This window comes from Gasterosteus aculeatus, chromosome 3, assembly GCF_964276395.1.
Source record: "Gasterosteus aculeatus chromosome 3, fGasAcu3.hap1.1, whole genome shotgun sequence".
In the NCBI taxonomy this organism is placed as follows: Eukaryota; Metazoa; Chordata; class Actinopteri; order Perciformes; family Gasterosteidae; genus Gasterosteus; species Gasterosteus aculeatus.
The window spans coordinates 14,899,071-14,920,636 of NC_135690.1; the positions used below are offsets into that span (position 1 = coordinate 14,899,071).

Sequence of the window (21,566 nt, forward strand, 5' to 3'; positions counted from 1 at the left end):
AAAATAATACCGTATTTAAAGTGGATGAAAATCCTCCAACTGTGAGCGACTATGTAAAGATTCAGATCAGTAGCCACAAAAAAATCTGCTGAAAGTTGGATAGGAAACCGACATGCGGCAAACTACGCTCTCTGTTGAGGTAACACACTTCACAAAAGATGAGCGGAATATTTCTGCATTGCTGCGTATTCGCTCTGTGCATCGTGGACCCACCTGGGAGGCTGACAAAACCGCACTACAAACACCGATTGCTGTCAGCGCGCTCAGAATGAAAGGGGGACACATCAAAATACAAACGCTGCACGTACCAAATGTTTGGTACGCACCAGATCTCGATTGTCAACTACAGGTTGAGATCTTCACTGCAGTTATGCAACCAAACCCCAAAATCTAAATTATTCCGTTCATAGACACACCATTGACCGCTTAATCCTTAAAGGCACCGATTTAGTAAGATTACCCAGATTCATTATTCAGCTGTACTTTTGTCATTAAGAAACGTACATGTTCACATTATTCAAAAAGAAATTATTCCCAGTGTGTATATGTGCTTCACTAGATTTCATCAGTTAGAAAATTGTGTGGTTCATGGTCAAGACCTGGGCTTAACGGTCCCGTCCTACAAGAAGTACTCCTGGTTTGTCAAACTCACCAACAGTGCATCCAATCAGCAAAAAGTAGCATAGATTCCTAAAGCAGTGCACATAATTTCAGGTCACATACTTGAGATTTAGAGAAAAGACTAAACTCCTAATGTTGAGAAAGTTTTATTTATACAAAATCAGCCGCACACAGTCATTTCTTCTCAGAACTCTCCTGAAACCTCTTCTAGAAGCGGCTCGCGATGGTCTTTTTCCTGCTTTGAGCCACGGCAGAGCAGGCCTCTTGTTTTTTCACCGCAGGGATCCTTTCTGGGCGCCAGCAGATAATCGTACAGAAGCGCTGCCACCACACCGGCACACATTGGTCCGGCCCAGTACACCTGAAACCACCCACACACACATCCACGCTTCAACGGGGTCGCAGAACTTGTGTCAACGCGACCTGCGGCTCCCTGATGCATACCCAATGGTTATCAAAGGAGTCCTGTAGAATTGCAGGCCCAAAGGACTGAGCCGGGTTAATACCGCATCCCGTAAAGCTGATCTGTAAAGCACAGATCAGAAAACAACGGCACTCAGGCTAGAACGGAGGATGTAAATGCTTCGGTGTGCTTACCCCAGCAAGGTGCCCCAGTGGACCTTTTTGAGTTTCCAACGAGGAAACCAGCCTCCCATTCTCCTTTTTCTGAATTAGTTGAAGTACGCACTGTTTAAGTACATTTTAAATATGCTTTAAATGAAGAACAAACAGATACAAGTATTCTTGATTTTGACTTTTTATTGCATTTCTTAGTAGTACACTACATTTTGACCTGGGAAAGCGGCCGTGTTGCCGCGGCGCTCAAACAACCACTTCACTGAACTGTCGACCTGGACTGGATTGGCCTCCGACCGCGGGGCTTCTGAGGAGAAATGTTCAGATGGAGAGTTTACAGTAGCTCAGCGTGTGGGGAACATCGAACACGCGTTAGCCATAAAACAGGAAATGAGAGAAGACGTGTGTCTTTGGAACCAATGCCAAACACTACATATATATATAACATATAATTTATATAATATATAGTGTATATATACACACACTATAATATGGTTTGTGATCAATTATAGATACATTAAATTAATAGCTTTTTTTCTGTCAAGTCGACTGTAACTACTTTGAACTTTGCAAATAAAAAAAGAGAAAACTTTAAGATACAAACTGGAAGAATACTCCCTTATTATATCATAAATGTATTTAGAATTGATGTGGTGTATGAAAATGGCTATGAACCGGAATATATTTTAATATTCAAAGCATATCTGTAAATCATACATTGTTCTTTAGTAGGCCACTGACTTGGCTCTGGGCTGTTGTCTTCGCCACTTATTTTAAATGCAATCGTTTTAATCCATTCAGCAGGACTTTCTTCTGTACACTGAAGTCTTTACACATGAGCACCGGCCAGTACACCTGCAACGGTGTTCGGTTGATACAAGCAGGGAAACAGTCTGTAAATTATTCAACAGGTTATATCCATGGAATAAAATGTGGGGTTAGCTTATCCATTCATGCATGAATCGTACAGGCTATTGACGCAATCCCAGGGCGACCTTAGATTACCTTCGGATGCATTACATCTTTAGACGTGCTGGATTTGTTGATACTGACCCCGTTTTACGCCTATAAGAATTATTCCCAAGTCTCACACCTTTGTAGCTGCTATCAAAGTTGTGCTTTGCTGCGCACACTTTCTGATCTGTTGACACACACCCTGCAAAACGATGTAACCGCGGAGGACAGGTCTTAAATCGTGACAAAAGAACAGCGGTCTCTAGTCGACCCGCGCTTACAGCTGCAAAGGGCCAAGGCGTGAACTTCAGCTCTTGCCACCTTTTATTCATAACGAAAGCAGCGCCAATAGATGTGAATAGTAACTTGTAGGGGTGTAACGATTCATTTTAACAACGATTCGATTCGAATCGCGATTCATGGTTGCCGATTCGATTCATGGACGATCTGGGTTAATTTAGAACGATTCGATTCAATTCAGTGACTTGAAATCAATTCAGTAACTTTACTGGACAGTGCAGGCAAAGTTTCCGAGATCCCTGTTGTTTCTTGTAAGGAAATCAGGTTTAAATCAATTATGGATATTATAAACAAGCAAACAACAATTAATGTCAAATGTATTAACCTTTTATTTGAATCAAGTGCCATTTTCAATGTAAACATTCCACAATAATTACACAATGCTTGGATCAATTTACAGAACGCCAGATTTTCAACCACATTGTAGGGTCGCATGTCTTTACAGATAAACCTGGCAAGTGTTACTGTGATGTTGAGTTTGGTGCTGGCGAGGCCTGAGGTGTCAGCAGAGCTGGAGTTACCTGCTGCTGCTGCTGCTGCAGCGGTGACGCTGCTAGAGGTGCCTGACTGTCGGCGTGTTGTGTTTTTTCTGTGTTTTTTTATTTAGCTTCTACATATTCTACAAACAGCGACCGAGTTATTTAGAACACCTCCGTGTTTGCAAAAGCCCAAATGTTTCCATGCGCTGGATCGATAAGTTGGTTTGTAAATGTCTTGCTCGCAGTCGTCTCCTTCACGCTGTGTTTTGTTGTTGTTCAGAGTTTATCACGGCTCCGGCTGCGTACTGATGACGTCGCAGACAGGCAGACTGAATCGAGTAACGTTTAACGTGTCTAAAGTGCTAAAAAACAAACAAACAAACACACATCCATACCGTTTTTGTACTTAAATCCAATGTGCGGTTTCCAAGTATCGATACAATTGAATAATTACCATTTCAATCGATTTGTAATCGATATATGTCGTCCGGAATGCCGATTTGCGGAGCACAGATCGATTCAGTTGGATCGCAACTAAAATCCATTAATAGATTCAGTGAATGAATCGTTACACCCCTGGTAACTTGCTAACAAATTCTGCATCCAAAGCCCTCTTAACCCCCTCCCACAAATAAACAGTGGCTTATTTCATCGCATCTGCTTAACCAACATGCAGGTAGAATCAACCAGATCGGGTATGTGGGAGGGAGTCAACACTACCGTTACCTTCTACCACAGCTGCACGGCAAATTCCCGAGGTACAAATAAAGTAGTCATTTCTTCTCAGAACTCTCCCGAAACCTCTTCTAGAAGGGGCTCGCGATGGTCTTTTTCCTGCTTTTTAGCCACAGCAGAGCAGGCTTCTTGTTTTTTTTGTTTGTTGAACCGCTCTTAGTCTGGACTCTCGCCTGAAGGGTGTTGGTCTTGTTGGGATACCAAGAGACAACACCGCTCACAGGGTCACTGAGCCACTCAAACTCCTCCACCACGTTAAGGTGGCGGTTCATGGAGGAGATGACTATGTGTATGTGCATTTATGTGTATTTATGTGTACTTTTTGTGTATTTATGTGTATGACTATGTGTATGTGTATTTATGTGTACTTTTTGTGTATTTATGTGTATGACTATGTGTATGTGCATTTATGTGTACTTTTTGTGTATTTATGTGTATGACTATGTGTATGTGCATTTATGTGTACTTTTTGTGTACTTATGTGTATGACTATGTGTATGTGCATTTATGTGTATTTATGTGTACTTTTTGTGTATTTATGTGTATGACTATGTGTATGTGTATTTATGTGTACTTTTTGTGTACTTATGTGTATGACTATGTGTATGTGCATTTATGTGTATGTGTACTTATGTGTACGTGTGTGACTATGTGTGTATGTATATGTGTTTCTACTGGTGTTCATTCTGTGATGTTCAGTCTGTGATGTTCAGCCTGTGGTGTTCAGCCTGTGGTGTTCAGCCCTGGAAGGTCTTTTTCTCCTCACGGCCCTTCTTCTCTTCTTTTTCGGACCTCTTAGTCTCCCGGTCCTGCATTTTTTGCTTCATCTTGTCCATCTCTACCTGTCTTTCCTGCATTCTTCTTCCAAAGATGCCTCTCTTCTTCTTCTTCAAGTCCAGACAGATGTTTTCAAGAAGAGTGTTTTCGTCCTGCAACTGTTTCACCTTGGTGATGAGAATCTGATTTTCTTTGGCCATCTCCTCCATCTGTTGGAGTTTGAGGGATCTGTTCTCCTCTTGGTGCTTTTGTTTGTCAGCCATGCCATCCCTCCAGTCCGTTAGCAGTTTGTATTCTGCCTCCAGCTGGTGGTTGTTGGCCTGCTGCTTGTTCAACTTCTCCTCCAGAGCAAGGTTGTCGGAGTACAGTTGTGTTACTCTGGTCTCCGACATCTCTTGTTTGAGGTTCAGTTCTTTGCACACCCTTGTTTCCAGATCTTTGAATTTCTCTTCCTCGCTGATGAGCTGTTGTTCAGTCTCTCTCAGCTTATGTAAGATGCTTTCTTTCTCTTTGTTGACTTTCAGGGTCTCACTCAGCTTCTGGACCATCAGATTCTCAACCTCGGTGGCCATCTCCTGGTACTTTACCTGAAGGGCTTCCAGTGCCTGGTTCTGGATATTTTGGTCGGAAAGTTTGGCCTCATACTCTTGAACCATCCGCTCCTTCTCCTGGTGACTGATGAGCTGGACTTCAGCCATCTTTTCCTCCTGTACTCTCAGACGTTCCAGCAGGTGGAGGTTTTCGGACTGCATCTCTTCGTTGACTTTCAGGGTCTCACTGGTCTTCTGGCACATCGGGTTCTCAACCTCGGTGGCCATCCCCTGGTATTTTACCTGAAGGGCTTCCAGTGCCTCTTGTTTTAGGGCGATGTCTTGGTTGGTCTTTTTCTCCAGAACCTCGTACTTTCTTCGCCAGATCTCGTTGGTGACGAGTTCGTCTTTGGCGTCGGCGAGGCTCAGAGACAACTCCTCGTTCTTCTTGAAGAGATTAAGGTACTTGATGACTTGGTCGGCATGTTCGTCCTCATGCTCTTGAACCATCCGCTCCTTCTCTTGGTGACTGACGAGCTGTTCTTGGGCCATCTTTTCCTCCAGGGTCTTGATCCTCTTGTTGGCGGTCTGCAGACTCTTCTCCAGACGGGCGGTTGCCAATCTCCCATCTTTGATGACAAGGTAAAAACTGTTCTTCTCAATCTCAGCATCCGTCTTGAAGTACTCAAGGTCTTTCACAAGTTCGGTCAGACGGAAGACCTCCTCGTTGGCACGTGTGAGTGCCTGTTTCAGATGGTATGTTTTCGGTGGAGGGCCTGGGCCACACCGAGGGGCATCAGTCCCATATCTATGTCCGTTTCCTCGATTCATTGTATGAAGAATACGTGGTACAAGAATGGACTGCTGTTTTAAAATACTTTTCGTGGTCGTGAAAGACAAATGCAACTGATAACTTATATACTCACAAGATATCAACTGCTTGCTAACTCGGCTTGAAACGCAATGAAGAGATTGGGTTCCAAGAGCTCTTTATAACACTCTATGATGATGTCAGCACTCTATGATGAGGTCAACACTCTGATGAGGTCACTGAGATCAAAGCAGTTGCCATGGGAGCACCCCGTCGCCGCCCGGAAACGTTGCCATGGAAACCATTCCAGTAAAAGACAACAGCACTGCTTGTAGTTGTCTGGTTCTTCTAGGATTTTTGACCGTTTGAGAGGAGAGAGGAGAGAAATCAAGGATGCTGATATTTATCATGTCTTTTACTCATACAAATGAGCATGACAAATAATATTTCCTAAAACCTTGAATGGAGGTTGAATTATAAAACAATATTTATGGTTTTCTGGATTCTGGATGATAAGAATCATCACTTTGAGCGGAAAAAAATAAAAAAACAGCAGCTTTTTTTCAATCTTAGCTCCTGAAAGCTCGTTAAATGATTCTAATGTAACGGCGAGTCACGGCCGCAGCTCCACGCGGCTCACTCGCTGGCCACATCCATACGAGGGGCAGTGGAGATGAATTGGAGGGTAGAAGTAGCAGGTAAAAAGGGGAGGGCCACGACGCGCGGCAGCTAGCCGGCCATTATGCTAGCTTGTTTGCTGCTGGGTTACCCCTCCGTTTTTTATCTCACAGCCTACACTCGTCGGGGTTCTGACTGCCTGAATAGTATCCAAACCTTTAAGGCAGGGGTCTCAAACTCAAATCAGCTGCGGGCCAGATGCAGCCCACTTCAACTGAACGCGGGCCAGACTAGCGTCCGAACGGCATGGTCACCAATAACACAACTTAACACTCACTTTCAAAAGCAGTCATTGAACCCCACCCTGGGGGATCGGTCCGAATGAGACTACAACACTAGTCCTCCTTTAACTCAGCGGGGGAGACCTAAGGTCATGTGACCGTGGAATTCCTTTATAGCCAAACGTGAAGTTACTTGAATCGAAGCTGCGTAGTAATGGACGGAGACGCTCGTCGGTGACGTCAGATGCTTCATGTGTTGTTAGTGTGAGTCGTAAAGGAAAACTTTATTAAACGAGCGATGCTAACGGTTAGTCACATGATCACCTGCGCGAAAGAGGGCAGGAAACATTTCACCCTCCTGCTCTCTGCACCTCGGCCGACACACACGACCCGCCCCCATGTCAGTCACATGCATGCCACGTTCACTGGACAAGCACACAGTAGGAAACCAGAACATCATAACATGTCCCACACAGCAGCTGACAGTGGGGTTACAGTATAAAACTTGCGGGCCGCACTAACATTACACTTTCATATTAAGGATGGGGCCACAAAATATCGTCCCGAGGGCCGCAATTGGCCCGCGGGCCGCGAGTTTGAGACCCCTGCTTTAAGGTCAACTTGGCTAGCAAGGCTAATACAATTAGCACCGCTGAGTCACTCGATGGAGAAGCGTCAATGGTGGATACGCCCAACAATGGTGATGACATTGGAAATGAGCACGTTTCCCAGACAGCAAACAGTCATTGAAACAATGTTAAATCAACATCGCATTGTCAACACTAAGTCATTGAATCAACGTTGAATTCTGATGTTGATTCAACATCATTTTGCACCCTGATTTAATGTTGAAACAATGTTGATATCCTGTCCATAGATCAACGGAATTTCAATGGTATTTCAATTATCAGGAATATTGAAACAATGTTGAAATTTCAACTGAACTAAGGATCAACGTTATTTCAACGGAATTTCAATCTTTTTATATGTTAATTTTAAATGCCATAAATTAAATAGCCTGCTTTATCTACAGCCAGGATGTTAAGTAGGCTAATGGAACATTTGAAATCGGCCTATAAAACAATGAACACACCACACTATTTAAACACAAATTCATTCTCTGACGGCCGCATTATTTTGTCGTCCAGTCCCTCCTCTCCGGTCTGGCGCATAGACCTTTTGCACAGCTTGGGAAAAATTGAATTGGGTGACGGCAGCTGCCCCCATCTGCCGAGTAAGAGCATCTAAAACAAAAAAATAAAATCACAATGCAAAACAATTAGCATTTAAGAAAGGGTTTTGCACTGGATTGGGGTGCGGGATAGTAACGCCATCTCGATTTGTATTACGACGAGATGGTTGGCTTTTCCAGTTACAACTCGAGACAGTTCTGCATTGAATAATAAGGTAAGTCATGTATTCTTCTGTGGGTAACGTTAACGTTAGCGCTCAAACGTGCATGACATGACTTCTGTGCCCTTGGTGGTGGCTACGTAGTGCTAATCAGCCGTGATTTCTCAAAGGTTTGAGCGCACGGCGCCGCCAACAGGCTAGCTTGATGAACGTTACCGTTAGCGCTAGATGGAGCACACTGTTATTATGGTGTTTTCCGGCGGGCAGAAGAAATAGCGGTGACTGTAAAATAGATTTCCCGACACTATTAGCAATGGGTACCGAGTGACGTGTATTTTGAGCTAGCTATAAAAATAGACTGGACTCGGAGGTTTTGCTAACTGTAAAGAGAACCACGAAGTAGGCTAGCCTGCTTTTGAAAGATTTTAACACATTAGTAAAACAAAAATCTATTTCATGACTAACGTTAGCTGCAGCACTGCGTTGGTTACTACACTAATGATTATACTACAATGATCAGTCTAACGGTATTTGATTCATTCATATCGAACATTAAGCAAGCTTACCTGTAGCTACGCTTGTGCCAAGGGTCCAGAAATGAGCTTGTCTCGTGCAATACGTTGGTTTACCACCCGTTGATCTCCCGGTCAACCAAAAATCAATGGATTTTCAATCATAATCCCGGTCAACTATACATCGATGCATTATCAACTATGTTTCAACACATTCAGGGATTGCACTTTCAATCATAAAGATAACTATAGATCAATGTTGTTCCAATATTGTTTCCATCAAAATAACATCAGGTTTTCATCGATATGGTAATGGTGATTCAACGTTTATTTTGCATTGAAATTTCAATATCAACCATAATGATGATTTAGATGGAAAAACAATGTTTATTCAATGTTGGATTGCTGTCTGGGTTTAGGTTCACAGAGAGTCAAAACAGTCAGCTGTGCACAGCTTTAAACAACACAGGCCTAAAAAGTGCTTAAGACAGAGCTCAGATGAGTTTTAAGTGGTCAGTCAAGGTTGAGAGGTTAGGCCCCCTCGAGCTCTCCAGAGGTCGTGGACTCAAGAGAAGCAGCCACTTTGACCTGTGACCTTTCGAGACGCGGCCAGAGGTTCAGATTTTGAGGAGTGAGAGTTGCTCTGCGTCGGCTTACCGCACTTTGTCAGAGCACAAGTCGTTGCTAAGATCTGTGTGTGTGTGTGTGTGTGTGTGTGTGTGTTTGTGCCTGCGTACTCACTATCACTGCAACAGCACAAGATCATCCCATATTTTGAGAGCAGTTGGTTATAATGAAACAATGCGGCGCTGTTACATCAACAGTCCGTCCTTGTCCGTCAAACAAAGCTGACTCTAATTTGACGTATTACAAAAATGGCGTTCAGATGCCTTGTCGTCATTTTCTGACATTTCAACTTATACTATTAATTTAGTTTTCACTCCTCAGCTATGATAAGAACCAGCAGCCATCTATTTCCACACCACAAACCATAAATTACAGCCTGATCAATGGAGGGGCGCTTTCAGAAAGTGAGGGAAGGGCAATAGATCAGTGGTCCCCAACCACCGGGCTGCGGACCGGTACCGTTTGGTACCGGGCCGCACCACAGAAAGCTTATATATATATTTTTTTTTTCTGAAAAATGTTTCATTTTGAAAATTGACTGGATTTTCTCCTAATTCCCTCCCACCCCCCCCCCCCGTCCCTCTGACATATTCCCCACACGTCACCAGGCGTTTTTCTTGTCCTTGTATCGTGCACGGCAGTTTCGCCGACCAGCAAACACAGAGCGCACGACTACTACCCCCCGTCGGTCGTTCCGCCAACCCCCCCCCGTCGGACCTTCTCGACCGGGCCGCGAAATATTGTCTGACATAAAACCGGTCCGTGAGGTAAAAAAGGTTGGGGACCACTGGAATAGATGACACAAGAGATACGGTTTATTAAAGAGCAGCAGGGAGAAGGTGGAGTTTGAAGTTATCCAGTCGGGGGAGGCCCCTGAGCCATTACAGTAGGTTATTATACCGCAGTCAAAGTGTTAAATAGACCAGTAACCTGCTCCTTGGCGGCTTTTATTGAAGCCAAGTGTAGTAAATAAATACATTAGGTTTGCAGCTACACAAGTGATGAGTCACTTTGCCGGTTGGGAGGGTTTTCAAAGCTGTCTTTGACTTTATGTTGAGGACAGTGTGGACATTTTTAGTTGTGGTATAATAGTAAAATAATACCGTATTTAAAGTGGATGAAAATCCTCCAACTGTGAGCGACTATGTAAAGATTCAGATCAGTAGCCACAAAAAAATCTGCTGAAAGTTGGATAGGAAACCGACATGCGGCAAACTACGCTCTCTGTTGAGGTAACACACTTCACAAAAGATGAGCGGAATATTTCTGCATTGCTGCGTATTCGCTCTGTGCATCGTGGACCCACCTGGGAGGCTGACAAAACCGCACTACAAACAACGATTGCTGTCAGCGCGCTCAGAATGAAAGGGGGACACATCAAAATACAAACGCTGCACGTACCAAATGTTTGGTACGCACCAGATCTCGATTGTCAACTACAGGTTGAGATCTTCACTGCAGTTATGCAACCAAACCCCAAAATCTAAATTATTCCGTTCATAGACACACCATTGACCGCTTAATCCTTAAAGGCACCGATTTAGTAAGATTACCCAGATTCATTATTCAGCTGTACTTTTGTCATTAAGAAACGTACATGTTCACATTATTCAAAAAGAAATTATTCCCAGTGTGTATATGTGCTTCACTAGATTTCATCAGTTAGAAAATTGTGTGGTTCATGGTCAAGACCTGGGCTTAACGGTCCCGTCCTACAAGAAGTACTCCTGGTTTGTCAAACTCACCAACAGTGCATCCAATCAGCAAAAAGTAGCATAGATTCCTAAAGCAGTGCACATAATTTCAGGTCACATACTTGAGATTTAGAGAAAAGACTAAACTCCTAATGTTGAGAAAGTTTTATTTATACAAAATCAGCCGCACACAGTCATTTCTTCTCAGAACTCTCCTGAAACCTCTTCTAGAAGCGGCTCGCGATGGTCTTTTTCCTGCTTTGAGCCACGGCAGAGCAGGCCTCTTGTTTTTTCACCGCAGGGATCCTTTCTGGGCGCCAGCAGATAATCGTACAGAAGCGCTGCCACCACACCGGCACACATTGGTCCGGCCCAGTACACCTGAAACCACCCACACACACATCCACGCTTCAACGGGGTCGCAGAACTTGTGTCAACGCGACCTGTGGCTCCCTGATGCATACCCAATGGTTATCAAAGGAGTCCTGTAGAATTGCAGGCCCAAAGGACTGAGCCGGGTTAATACCGCATCCCGTAAAGCTGATCTGTAAAGCACAGATCAGAAAACAACGGCACTCAGGCTAGAACGGAGGATGTAAATGCTTCGGTGTGCTTACCCCAGCAAGGTGCCCCAGTGGACCTTTTTGAGTTTCCAACGAGGAAACCAGCCTCCCATTCTCCTTTTTCTGAATTAGTTGAAGTACGCACTGTTTAAGTACATTTTAAATATGCTTTAAATGAAGAACAAACAGATACAAGTATTCTTGATTTTGACTTTTTATTGCATTTCTTAGTAGTACACTACATTTTGACCTGGGAAAGCGGCCGTGTTGCCGCGGCGCTCAAACAACCACTTCACTGAACTGTCGACCTGGACTGGATTGGCCTCCGACCGCGGGGCTTCTGAGGAGAAATGTTCAGATGGAGAGTTTACAGTAGCTCAGCGTGTGGGGAACATCGAACACGCGTTAGCCATAAAACAGGAAATGAGAGAAGACGTGTGTCTTTGGAACCAATGCCAAACACTACATATATATATAACATATAATTTATATAATATATAGTGTATATATACACACACTATAATATGGTTTGTGATCAATTATAGATACATTAAATTAATAGCTTTTTTTCTGTCAAGTCGACTGTAACTACTTTGAACTTTGCAAATAAAAAAAGAGAAAACTTTAAGATACAAACTGGAAGAATACTCCCTTATTATATCATAAATGTATTTAGAATTGATGTGGTGTATGAAAATGGCTATGAACCGGAATATATTTTAATATTCAAAGCATATCTGTAAATCATACATTGTTCTTTAGTAGGCCACTGACTTGGCTCTGGGCTGTTGTCTTCGCCACTTATTTTAAATGCAATCGTTTTAATCCATTCAGCAGGACTTTCTTCTGTACACTGAAGTCTTTACACATGAGCACCGGCCAGTACACCTGCAACGGTGTTCGGTTGATACAAGCAGGGAAACAGTCTGTAAATTATTCAACAGGTTATATCCATGGAATAAAATGTGGGGTTAGCTTATCCATTCATGCATGAATCGTACAGGCTATTGACGCAATCCCAGGGCGACCTTGGATTACCTTCGGATGCATTACATCTTTAGACGTGCTGGATTTGTTGATACTGACCCCGTTTTACGCCTATAAGAATTATTCCCAAGTCTCACACCTTTGTAGCTGCTATCGAAGTTGTGCTTTGCTGCGCACACTTTCTGATCTGTTGACACACACCCTGCAAAACGATGTAACCGCGGAGGACAGGTCTTAAATCGTGACAAAAGAACAGCGGTCTCTAGTCGACCCGCGCTTACAGCTGCAAAGGGCCAAGGCGTGAACTTCAGCTCTTGCCACCTTTTATTCATAACGAAAGCAGCGCCAATAGATGTGAATAGTAACTTGTAGGGGTGTAACGATTCATTTTAACAACGATTCGATTCGAATCGCGATTCATGGTTGCCGATTCGATTCATGGACGATCTGGGTTAATTTAGAACGATTCGATTCAATTCAGTGACTTGAAATCGATTCAGTAACTTTACTGGACAGTGCAGGCAAAGTTTCCGAGATCCCTGTTGTTTCTTGTAAGGAAATCAGGTTTAAATCAATTATGGATATTATAAACAAGCAAACAACAATTAATGTCAAATGTATTAACCTTTTATTTGAATCAAGTGCCATTTTCAATGTAAACATTCCACAATAATTACACAATGCTTGGATCAATTTACAGAACGCCAGATTTTCAACCACATTGTAGGGTCGCATGTCTTTACAGATAAACCTGGCAAGTGTTACTGTGATGTTGAGTTTGGTGCTGGCGAGGCCTGAGGTGTCAGCAGAGCTGGAGTTACCTGCTGCTGCTGCTGCAGCGGTGACGCTGCTAGAGGTGCCTGACTGTCGGCGTGTTGTGTTTTTTCTGTGTTTTTTTATTTAGCTTCTACATATTCTACAAACAGCGACCGAGTTATTTAGAACACCTCCGTGTTTGCAAAAGCCCAAATGTTTCCATGCGCTGGATCGATAAGTTGGTTTGTAAATGTCTTGCTCGCAGTCGTCTCCTCCACGCTGTGTTTTGTTGTTGTTCAGAGTTTATCACGGCTCCGGCTGCGTACTGATGACGTCGCAGACAGGCAGACTGAATCGAGTAACGTTTAACGTGTCTAAAGTGCTAAAAAACAAACAAACAAACACACATCCATACCGTTTTTGTACTTAAATCCAATGTGCGGTTTCCAAGTATCGATACAATTGAATAATTACCATTTCAATCGATTTGTAATCGATATATGTCGTCCGGAATGCCGATTTGCGGAGCACAGATCGATTCAGTTGGATCGCAACTAAAATCCATTAATCGATTCAGTGAATGAATCGTTACACCCCTGGTAACTTGCTAACAAATTCTGCATCCAAAGCCCTCTTAACCCCCTCCCACAAATAAACAGTGGCTTATTTCATCGCATCTGCTTAACCAACATGCAGGTAGAATCAACCAGATCGGGTATGTGGGAGGGAGTCAACACTACCGTTACCTTCTACCACAGCTGCACGGCAAATTCCCGAGGTACAAATAAAGTAGTCATTTCTTCTCAGAACTCTCCCGAAACCTCTTCTAGAAGGGGCTCGCGATGGTCTTTTTCCTGCTTTTTAGCCACAGCAGAGCAGGCTTCTTGTTTTTTTTGTTTGTTGAACCGCTCTTAGTCTGGACTCTCGCCTGAAGGGTGTTGGTCTTGTTGGGATACCAAGAGACAACACCGCTCACAGGGTCACTGAGCCACTCAAACTCCTCCACCACGTTAAGGTGGCAGTTCATGGAGGAGATGACTATGTGTATGTGCATTTATGTGTATTTATGTGTACTTTTTGTGTATTTATGTGTATGACTATGTGTATGTGTATTTATGTGTACTTTTTGTGTATTTATGTGTATGACTATGTGTATGTGCATTTATGTGTACTTTTTGTGTATTTATGTGTATGACTATGTGTATGTGTATTTATGTGTACTTTTTGTGTACTTATGTGTATGACTATGTGTATGTGCATTTATGTGTATTTATGTGTACTTTTTGTGTATTTATGTGTATGACTATGTGTATGTGTATTTATGTGTACTTTTTGTGTACTTATGTGTATGACTATGTGTATGTGCATTTATGTGTATGTGTACTTATGTGTACGTGTGTGACTATGTGTGTATGTATATGTGTTTCTACTGGTGTTCATTCTGTGATGTTCAGTCTGTGATGTTCAGCCTGTGGTGTTCAGCCTGTGGTGTTCAGCCCTGGAAGGTCTTTTTCTCCTCACGGCCCTTCTTCTCTTCTTTTTCGGACCTCTTAGTCTCCCGGTCCTGCATTTTTTGCTTCATCTTGTCCATCTCTACCTGTCTTTCCTGCATTCTTCTTCCAAAGATGCCTCTCTTCTTCTTCTTCAAGTCCAGACAGATGTTTTCAAGAAGAGTGTTTTCGTCCTGCAACTGTTTCACCTTGGTGATGAGAATCTGATTTTCTTTGGCCATCTCCTCCATCTGTTGGAGTTTGAGGGATCTGTTCTCCTCTTGGTGCTTTTGTTTGTCAGCCATGCCATCCCTCCAGTCCGTTAGCAGTTTGTATTCTGCCTCCAGCTGGTGGTTGTTGGCCTGCTGCTTGTTCAACTTCTCCTCCAGAGCAAGGTTGTCGGAGTACAGTTGTGTTACTCTGGTCTCCGACATCTCTTGTTTGAGGTTCAGTTCTTTGCACACCCTTGTTTCCAGATCTTTGAATTTCTCTTCCTCGCTGATGAGCTGTTGTTCAGTCTCTCTCAGCTTATGTAAGATGCTTTCTTTCTCTTTGTTGACTTTCAGGGTCTCACTCAGCTTCTGGACCATCAGATTCTCAACCTCGGTGGCCATCTCCTGGTACTTTACCTGAAGGGCTTCCAGTGCCTGGTTCTGGATATTTTGGTCGGAAAGTTTGGCCTCATACTCTTGAACCATCCGCTCCTTCTCCTGGTGACTGATGAGCTGGACTTCAGCCATCTTTTCCTCCTGTACTCTCAGACGTTCCAGCAGGTGGAGGTTTTCGGACTGCATCTCTTCGTTGACTTTCAGGGTCTCACTGGTCTTCTGGCACATCGGGTTCTCAACCTCGGTGGCCATCCCCTGGTATTTTACCTGAAGGGCTTCCAGTGCCTCTTGTTTTAGGGCGATGTCTTGGTTGGTCTTTTTCTCCAGAACCTCGTACTTTCTTCGCCAGATCTCGTTGGTGACGAGTTCGTCTTTGGCGTCGGCGAGGCTCAGAGACAACTCCTCGTTCTTCTTGAAGAGATTAAGGTACTTGATGACTTGGTCGGCATGTTCGTCCTCATGCTCTTGAACCATCCGCTCCTTCTCCTGGTGACTGACGAGCTGTTCTTGGGCCATCTTTTCCTCCAGGGTCTTGATCCTCTTGTTGGCGGTCTGCAGACTCTTCTCCAGACGGGCGGTTGCCAATCTCCCATCTTTGATGACAAGGTAAAAACTGTTCTTCTCAATCTCAGCATCCGTCTTGAAGTACTCAAGGTCTTTCACAAGTTCGGTCAGACGGAAGACCTCCTCGTTGGCACGTGTGAGTGCCTGTTTCAGATGGTATGTTTTCGGTGGAGGGCCTGCGCCACACCGAGGGGCATCAGTCCCATATCTATGTCCGTTTCCTCGATTCATTGTATGAAGAATACTTGGTACAAGAATGGACTGCTGTTTTAAAATACTTTTCGTGGTCGTGAAAGACAAATGCAACTGATAACTTATATACTCACAAGATATCAACTGCTTGCTAACTCGGCTTGAAACGCAATGAAGAGATTGGGTTCCAAGAGCTCTTTATAACACTCTATGATGATGTCAGCACTCTATGATGAGGTCAACACTCTGATGAGGTCACTGAGATCAAAGCAGTTGCCATGGGAGCACCCCGTCGCCGCCCGGAAACGTTGCCATGGAAACCATTCCAGTAAAAGACAACAGCACTGCTTGTAGTTGTCTGGTTCTTCTAGGATTTTTGACCGTTTGAGAGGAGAGAGGAGAGAAATCAAGGATGCTGATATTTATCATGTCTTTTACTCATACAAATGAGCATGACAAATAATATTTCCTAAAACCTTGAATGGAGGTTGAATTATAAAACAATATTTATGGTTTTCTGGATTCTGGATGATAAGAATCATCACTTTGAGCGGAAAAAAATAAAAAAACAGCAGCTTTTTTTCAATCTTAGCTCCTGAAAGCTCGTTAAATGATTCTAATGTAACGGCGAGTCACGGCCGCAGCTCCACGCGGCTCACTCGCTGGCCACATCCATACGAGGGGCAGTGGAGATGAATTGGAGGGTAGAAGTAGCAGGTAAAAAGGGGAGGGCCACGACGCGCGGCAGCTAGCCGGCCATTATGCTAGCTTGTTTGCTGCTGGGTTACCCCTCCGTTTTTTATCTCACAGCCTACACTCGTCGGGGTTCTGACTGCCTGAATAGTATCCAAACCTTTAAGGCAGGGGTCTCAAACTCAAATCAGCTGCGGGCCAGATGCAGCCCACTTCAACTGAACGCGGGCCAGACTAGCGTCCGAACGGCATGGTCACCAATAACACAACTTAACACTCACTTTCAAAAGCAGTCATTGAACCCCACCCTGGGGGATCGGTCCGAATGAGACTACAACACTAGTCCTCCTTTAACTCAGCGGGGGAGACCTAAGGTCATGTGACCGTGGAATTCCTTTATAGCCAAACGTGAAGTTACTTGAATCGAAGCTGCGTAGTAATGGACGGAGACGCTCGTCGGTGACGTCAGATGCTTCATGTATTGTTAGTGTGAGTCGTAAAGGAAAACTTTATTAAACGAGCGATGCTAACGGTTAGTCACATGATCACCTGCGCGAAAGAGGGCAGGAAACATTTCACCCTCCTGCTCTCTGCACCTCGGCCGACACACACGACCCGCCCCCATGTCAGTCACATGCATGCCACGTTCACTGGACAAGCACACAGTAGGAAACCAGAACATCATAACATGTCCCACACAGCAGCTGACAGTGGGGTTACAGTATAAAACTTGCGGGCCGCACTAACATTACACTTTCATATTAAGGATGGGGCCACAAAATATCGTCCCGAGGGCCGCAATTGGCCCGCGGGCCGCGAGTTTGAGACCCCTGCTTTAAGGTCAACTTGGCTAGCAAGGCTAATACAATTAGCACCGCTGAGTCACTCGATGGAGAAGCGTCAATGGTGGATACGCCCAACAATGGTGATGACATTGGAAATGAGCACGTTTCCCAGACAGCAAACAGTCATTGAAACAATGTTAAATCAACATCGCATTGTCAACACTAAGTCATTGAATCAACGTTGAATTCTGATGTTGATTCAACATCATTTTGCACCCTGATTTAATGTTGAAACAATGTTGATATCCTGTCCATAGATCAACGGAATTTCAATGGTATTTCAATTATCAGGAATATTGAAACAATGTTGAAATTTCAACTGAACTAAGGATCAACGTTATTTCAACGGAATTTCAATCTTTTTATATGTTAATTTTAAATGCCATAAATTAAATAGCCTGCTTTATCTACAGCCAGGATGTTAAGTAGGCTAATGGAACATTTGAAATCGGCCTATAAAACAATGAACACACCACACTATTTAAACACAAATTCATTCTCTGACGGCCGCATTATTTTGTCGTCCAGTCCCTCCTCTCCGGTCTGGCGCATAGACCTTTTGCACAGCTTGGGAAAAATTGAATTGGGTGACGGCAGCTGCCCCCATCTGCCGAGTAAGAGCATCTAAAACAAAAAAATAAAATCACAATGCAAAACAATTAGCATTTAAGAAAGGGTTTTGCACTGGATTGGGGTGCGGGATAGTAACGCCATCTCGATTTGTATTACGACGAGATGGTTGGCTTTTCCAGTTACAACTCGAGACAGTTCTGCATTGAATAATAAGGTAAGTCATGTATTCTTCTGTGGGTAACGTTAACGTTAGCGCTCAAACGTGCATGACATGACTTCTGTGCCCTTGGTGGTGGCTACGTAGTGCTAATCAGCCGTGATTTCTCAAAGGTTTGAGCGCACGGCGCCGCCAACAGGCTAGCTTGATGAACGTTACCGTTAGCGCTAGATGGAGCACACTGTTATTATGGTGTTTTCCGGCGGGCAGAAGAAATAGCGGTGACTGTAAAATAGATTTCCCGACACTATTAGCAATGGGTACCGAGTGACGTGTATTTTGAGCTAGCTATAAAAATAGACTGGACTCAGAGGTTTTGCTAACTGTAAAGAGAACCACGAAGTAGGCTAGCCTGCTTTTGAAAGATTTTAACACATTAGTAAAACAAAAATCTATTTCATGACTAACGTTAGCTGCAGCACTGCGTTGGTTACTACACTAATGATTATACTACAATGATCAGTCTAACGGTATTTGATTCATTCATATCGAACATTAAGCAAGCTTACCTGTAGAAATGAGCTTGTCTCGTGCAATACGTTGGTTTACCACCCGTTGATCTCCCGGTCAACCAAAAATCAATGGATTTTCAATCATAATCCCGGTCAACTATACATCGATGCATTATCAACTATGTTTCAACACATTCAGGGATTGCACTTTCAATCATAAAGATAACTATAGATCAATGTTGTTCCAATATTGTTTCCATCAAAATAACATCAGGTTTTCATCAATATGGTAATGGTGATTCAACGTTTATTTTGCATTGAAATTTCAATATCAACCATAATGATGATTTAGATGGAAAAACAATGTTTATTCAATGTTGGATTGCTGTCTGGGTTTAGGTTCACAGAGAGTCAAAACAGTCAGCTGTGCACAGCTTTAAACAACACAGGCCTAAAAAGTGCTTAAGACAGAGCTCAGATGAGTTTTAAGTGGTCAGTCAAGGTTGAGAGGTTAGGCCCCCTCGAGCTCTCCAGAGGTCGTGGACTCAAGAGAAGCAGCCACTTTGACCTGTGACCTTTCGAGACGCGGCCAGAGGTTCAGATTTTGAGGAGTGAGAGTTGCTCTGCGTCGGCTTACCGCACTTTGTCAGAGCACAAGTCGTTGCTAAGATCTGTGTGTGTGTGTGTGTGTGTGTGTGTGTGTGTGTTTGTGCCTGCGTACTCACTATCACTGCAACAGCACAAGATCATCCCATATTTTGAGAGCAGTTGGTTATAATGAAACAATGCGGCGCTGTTACATCAACAGTCCGTCCTTGTCCGTCAAACAAAGCTGACTCTAATTTGACGTATTACAAAAATGGCGTTCAGATGCCTTGTCGTCATTTTCTGACATTTCAACTTATACTATTAATTTAGTTTTCACTCCTCAGCTATGATAAGAACCAGCAGCCATCTATTTCCACACCACAAACCATAAATTACAGCCTGATCAATGGAGGGGCGCTTTCAGAAAGTGAGGGAAGGGCAATAGATCAGTGGTCCCCAACCACCGGGCTGCAGACCGGTACCGTTTGGTACCGGGCCGCACCACAGAAAGCTTATATATATATATATTTTTTCTGAAAAATGTTTCATTTTGAAAATTGACTGGATTTTCTCCTAATTCCCTCCCCCCCCCCCCCCCCGTCCCTCTGACATATTCCCCACACGTCACCAGGCGTTTTTCTTGTCCTTGTATCGTGCACGGCAGTTTCGCCGACCAGCAAACACAGAGCGCACGACTACTACCCCCCGTCGGTCGTTCCGCCAACCCCCCCCCGTCGGACCTTCTCGACCGGGCCGCGAAATATTGTCTGACATAAAACCGGTCCGTGAGGTAAAAAAGGTTGGGGACCACTGGAATAGATGACACAAGAGATACGGTTTATTAAAGAGCAGCAGGGAGAAGGTGGAGTTTGAAGTTATCCAGTCGGGGGAGGCCCCTGAGCCATTACAGTAGGTTATTATACCGCAGTCAAAGTGTTAAATAGACCAGTAACCTGCTCCTTGGCGGCTTTTATTGAAGCCAAGTGTAGTAAATAAATACATTAGGTTTGCAGCTACACAAGTGATGAGTCACTTTGCCGGTTGGGAGGGTTTTCAAAGCTGTCTTTGACTTTATGTTGAGGACAGTGTGGACATTTTTAGTTGTGGTATAATAGTAAAATAATACCGTATTTAAAGTGGATGAAAATCCTCCAACTGTGAGCGACTATGTAAAGATTCAGATCAGTAGCCACAAAAAAATCTGCTGAAAGTTGGATAGGAAACCGACATGCGGCAAACTACGCTCTCTGTTGAGGTAACACACTTCACAAAAGATGAGCGGAATATTTCTGCATTGCTGCGTATTCGCTCTGTGCATCGTGGACCCACCTGGGAGGCTGACAAAACCGCACTACAAACACCGATTGCTGTCAGCGCGCTCAGAATGAAAGGGGGACACATCAAAATACAAACGCTGCACGTACCAAATGTTTGGTACGCACCAGATCTCGATTGTCAACTACAGGTTGAGATCTTCACTGCAGTTATGCAACCAAACCCCAAAATCTAAATTATTCCGTTCATAGACACACCATTGACCGCTTAATCCTTAAAGGCACCGATTTAGTAAGATTACCCAGATTCATTATTCAGCTGTACTTTTGTCATTAAGAAACGTACATGTTCACATTATTCAAAAAGAAATTATTCCCAGTGTGTATATGTGCTTCACTAGATTTCATCAGTTAGAAAATTGTGTGGTTCATGGTCAAGACCTGGGCTTAACGGTCCCGTCCTACAAGAAGTACTCCTGGTTTGTCAAACTCACCAACAGTGCATCCAATCAGCAAAAAGTAGCATAGATTCCTAAAGCAGTGCACATAATTTCAGGTCACATACTTGAGATTTAGAGAAAAGACTAAACTCCTAATGTTGAGAAAGTTTTATTTATACAAAATCAGCCGCACACAGTCATTTCTTCTCAGAACTCTCCTGAAACCTCTTCTAGAAGCGGCTCGCGATGGTCTTTTTCCTGCTTTGAGCCACGGCAGAGCAGGCCTCTTGTTTTTTCACCGCAGGGATCCTTTCTGGGCGCCAGCAGATAATCGTACAGAAGCGCTGCCACCACACCGGCACACATTGGTCCGGCCCAGTACACCTGAAACCACCCACACACACATCCACGCTTCAACGGGGTCGCAGAACTTGTGTCAACGCGACCTGCGGCTCC

At 43.8% G+C, this 21,566-nt stretch overlaps 1 protein-coding gene across 1 annotated transcript; it reads right to left on the reverse strand.

The window, feature by feature from the left end:
* Positions 1-13,028: 13,028 nt before the first annotated feature.
* On the reverse strand, positions 13,029-16,246 carry LOC144405538 (uncharacterized). The gene has a single exon (XM_078099605.1). It carries the CDS (start codon positions 16,065-16,067, stop codon positions 14,667-14,669), a length of 1,401 nt encoding a protein of 466 aa, XP_077955731.1. The 5' UTR covers positions 16,068-16,246; the 3' UTR covers positions 13,029-14,666.
* Positions 16,247-21,566: the final 5,320 nt, after the last annotated feature.

Coding starts and splice junctions, on each gene's coding strand:
- LOC144405538 (XM_078099605.1), bottom strand. CDS start 16,067: ATGAATCGAGGAAACGGACATAGATATGGGACTGATGCCCCTCGGTGT.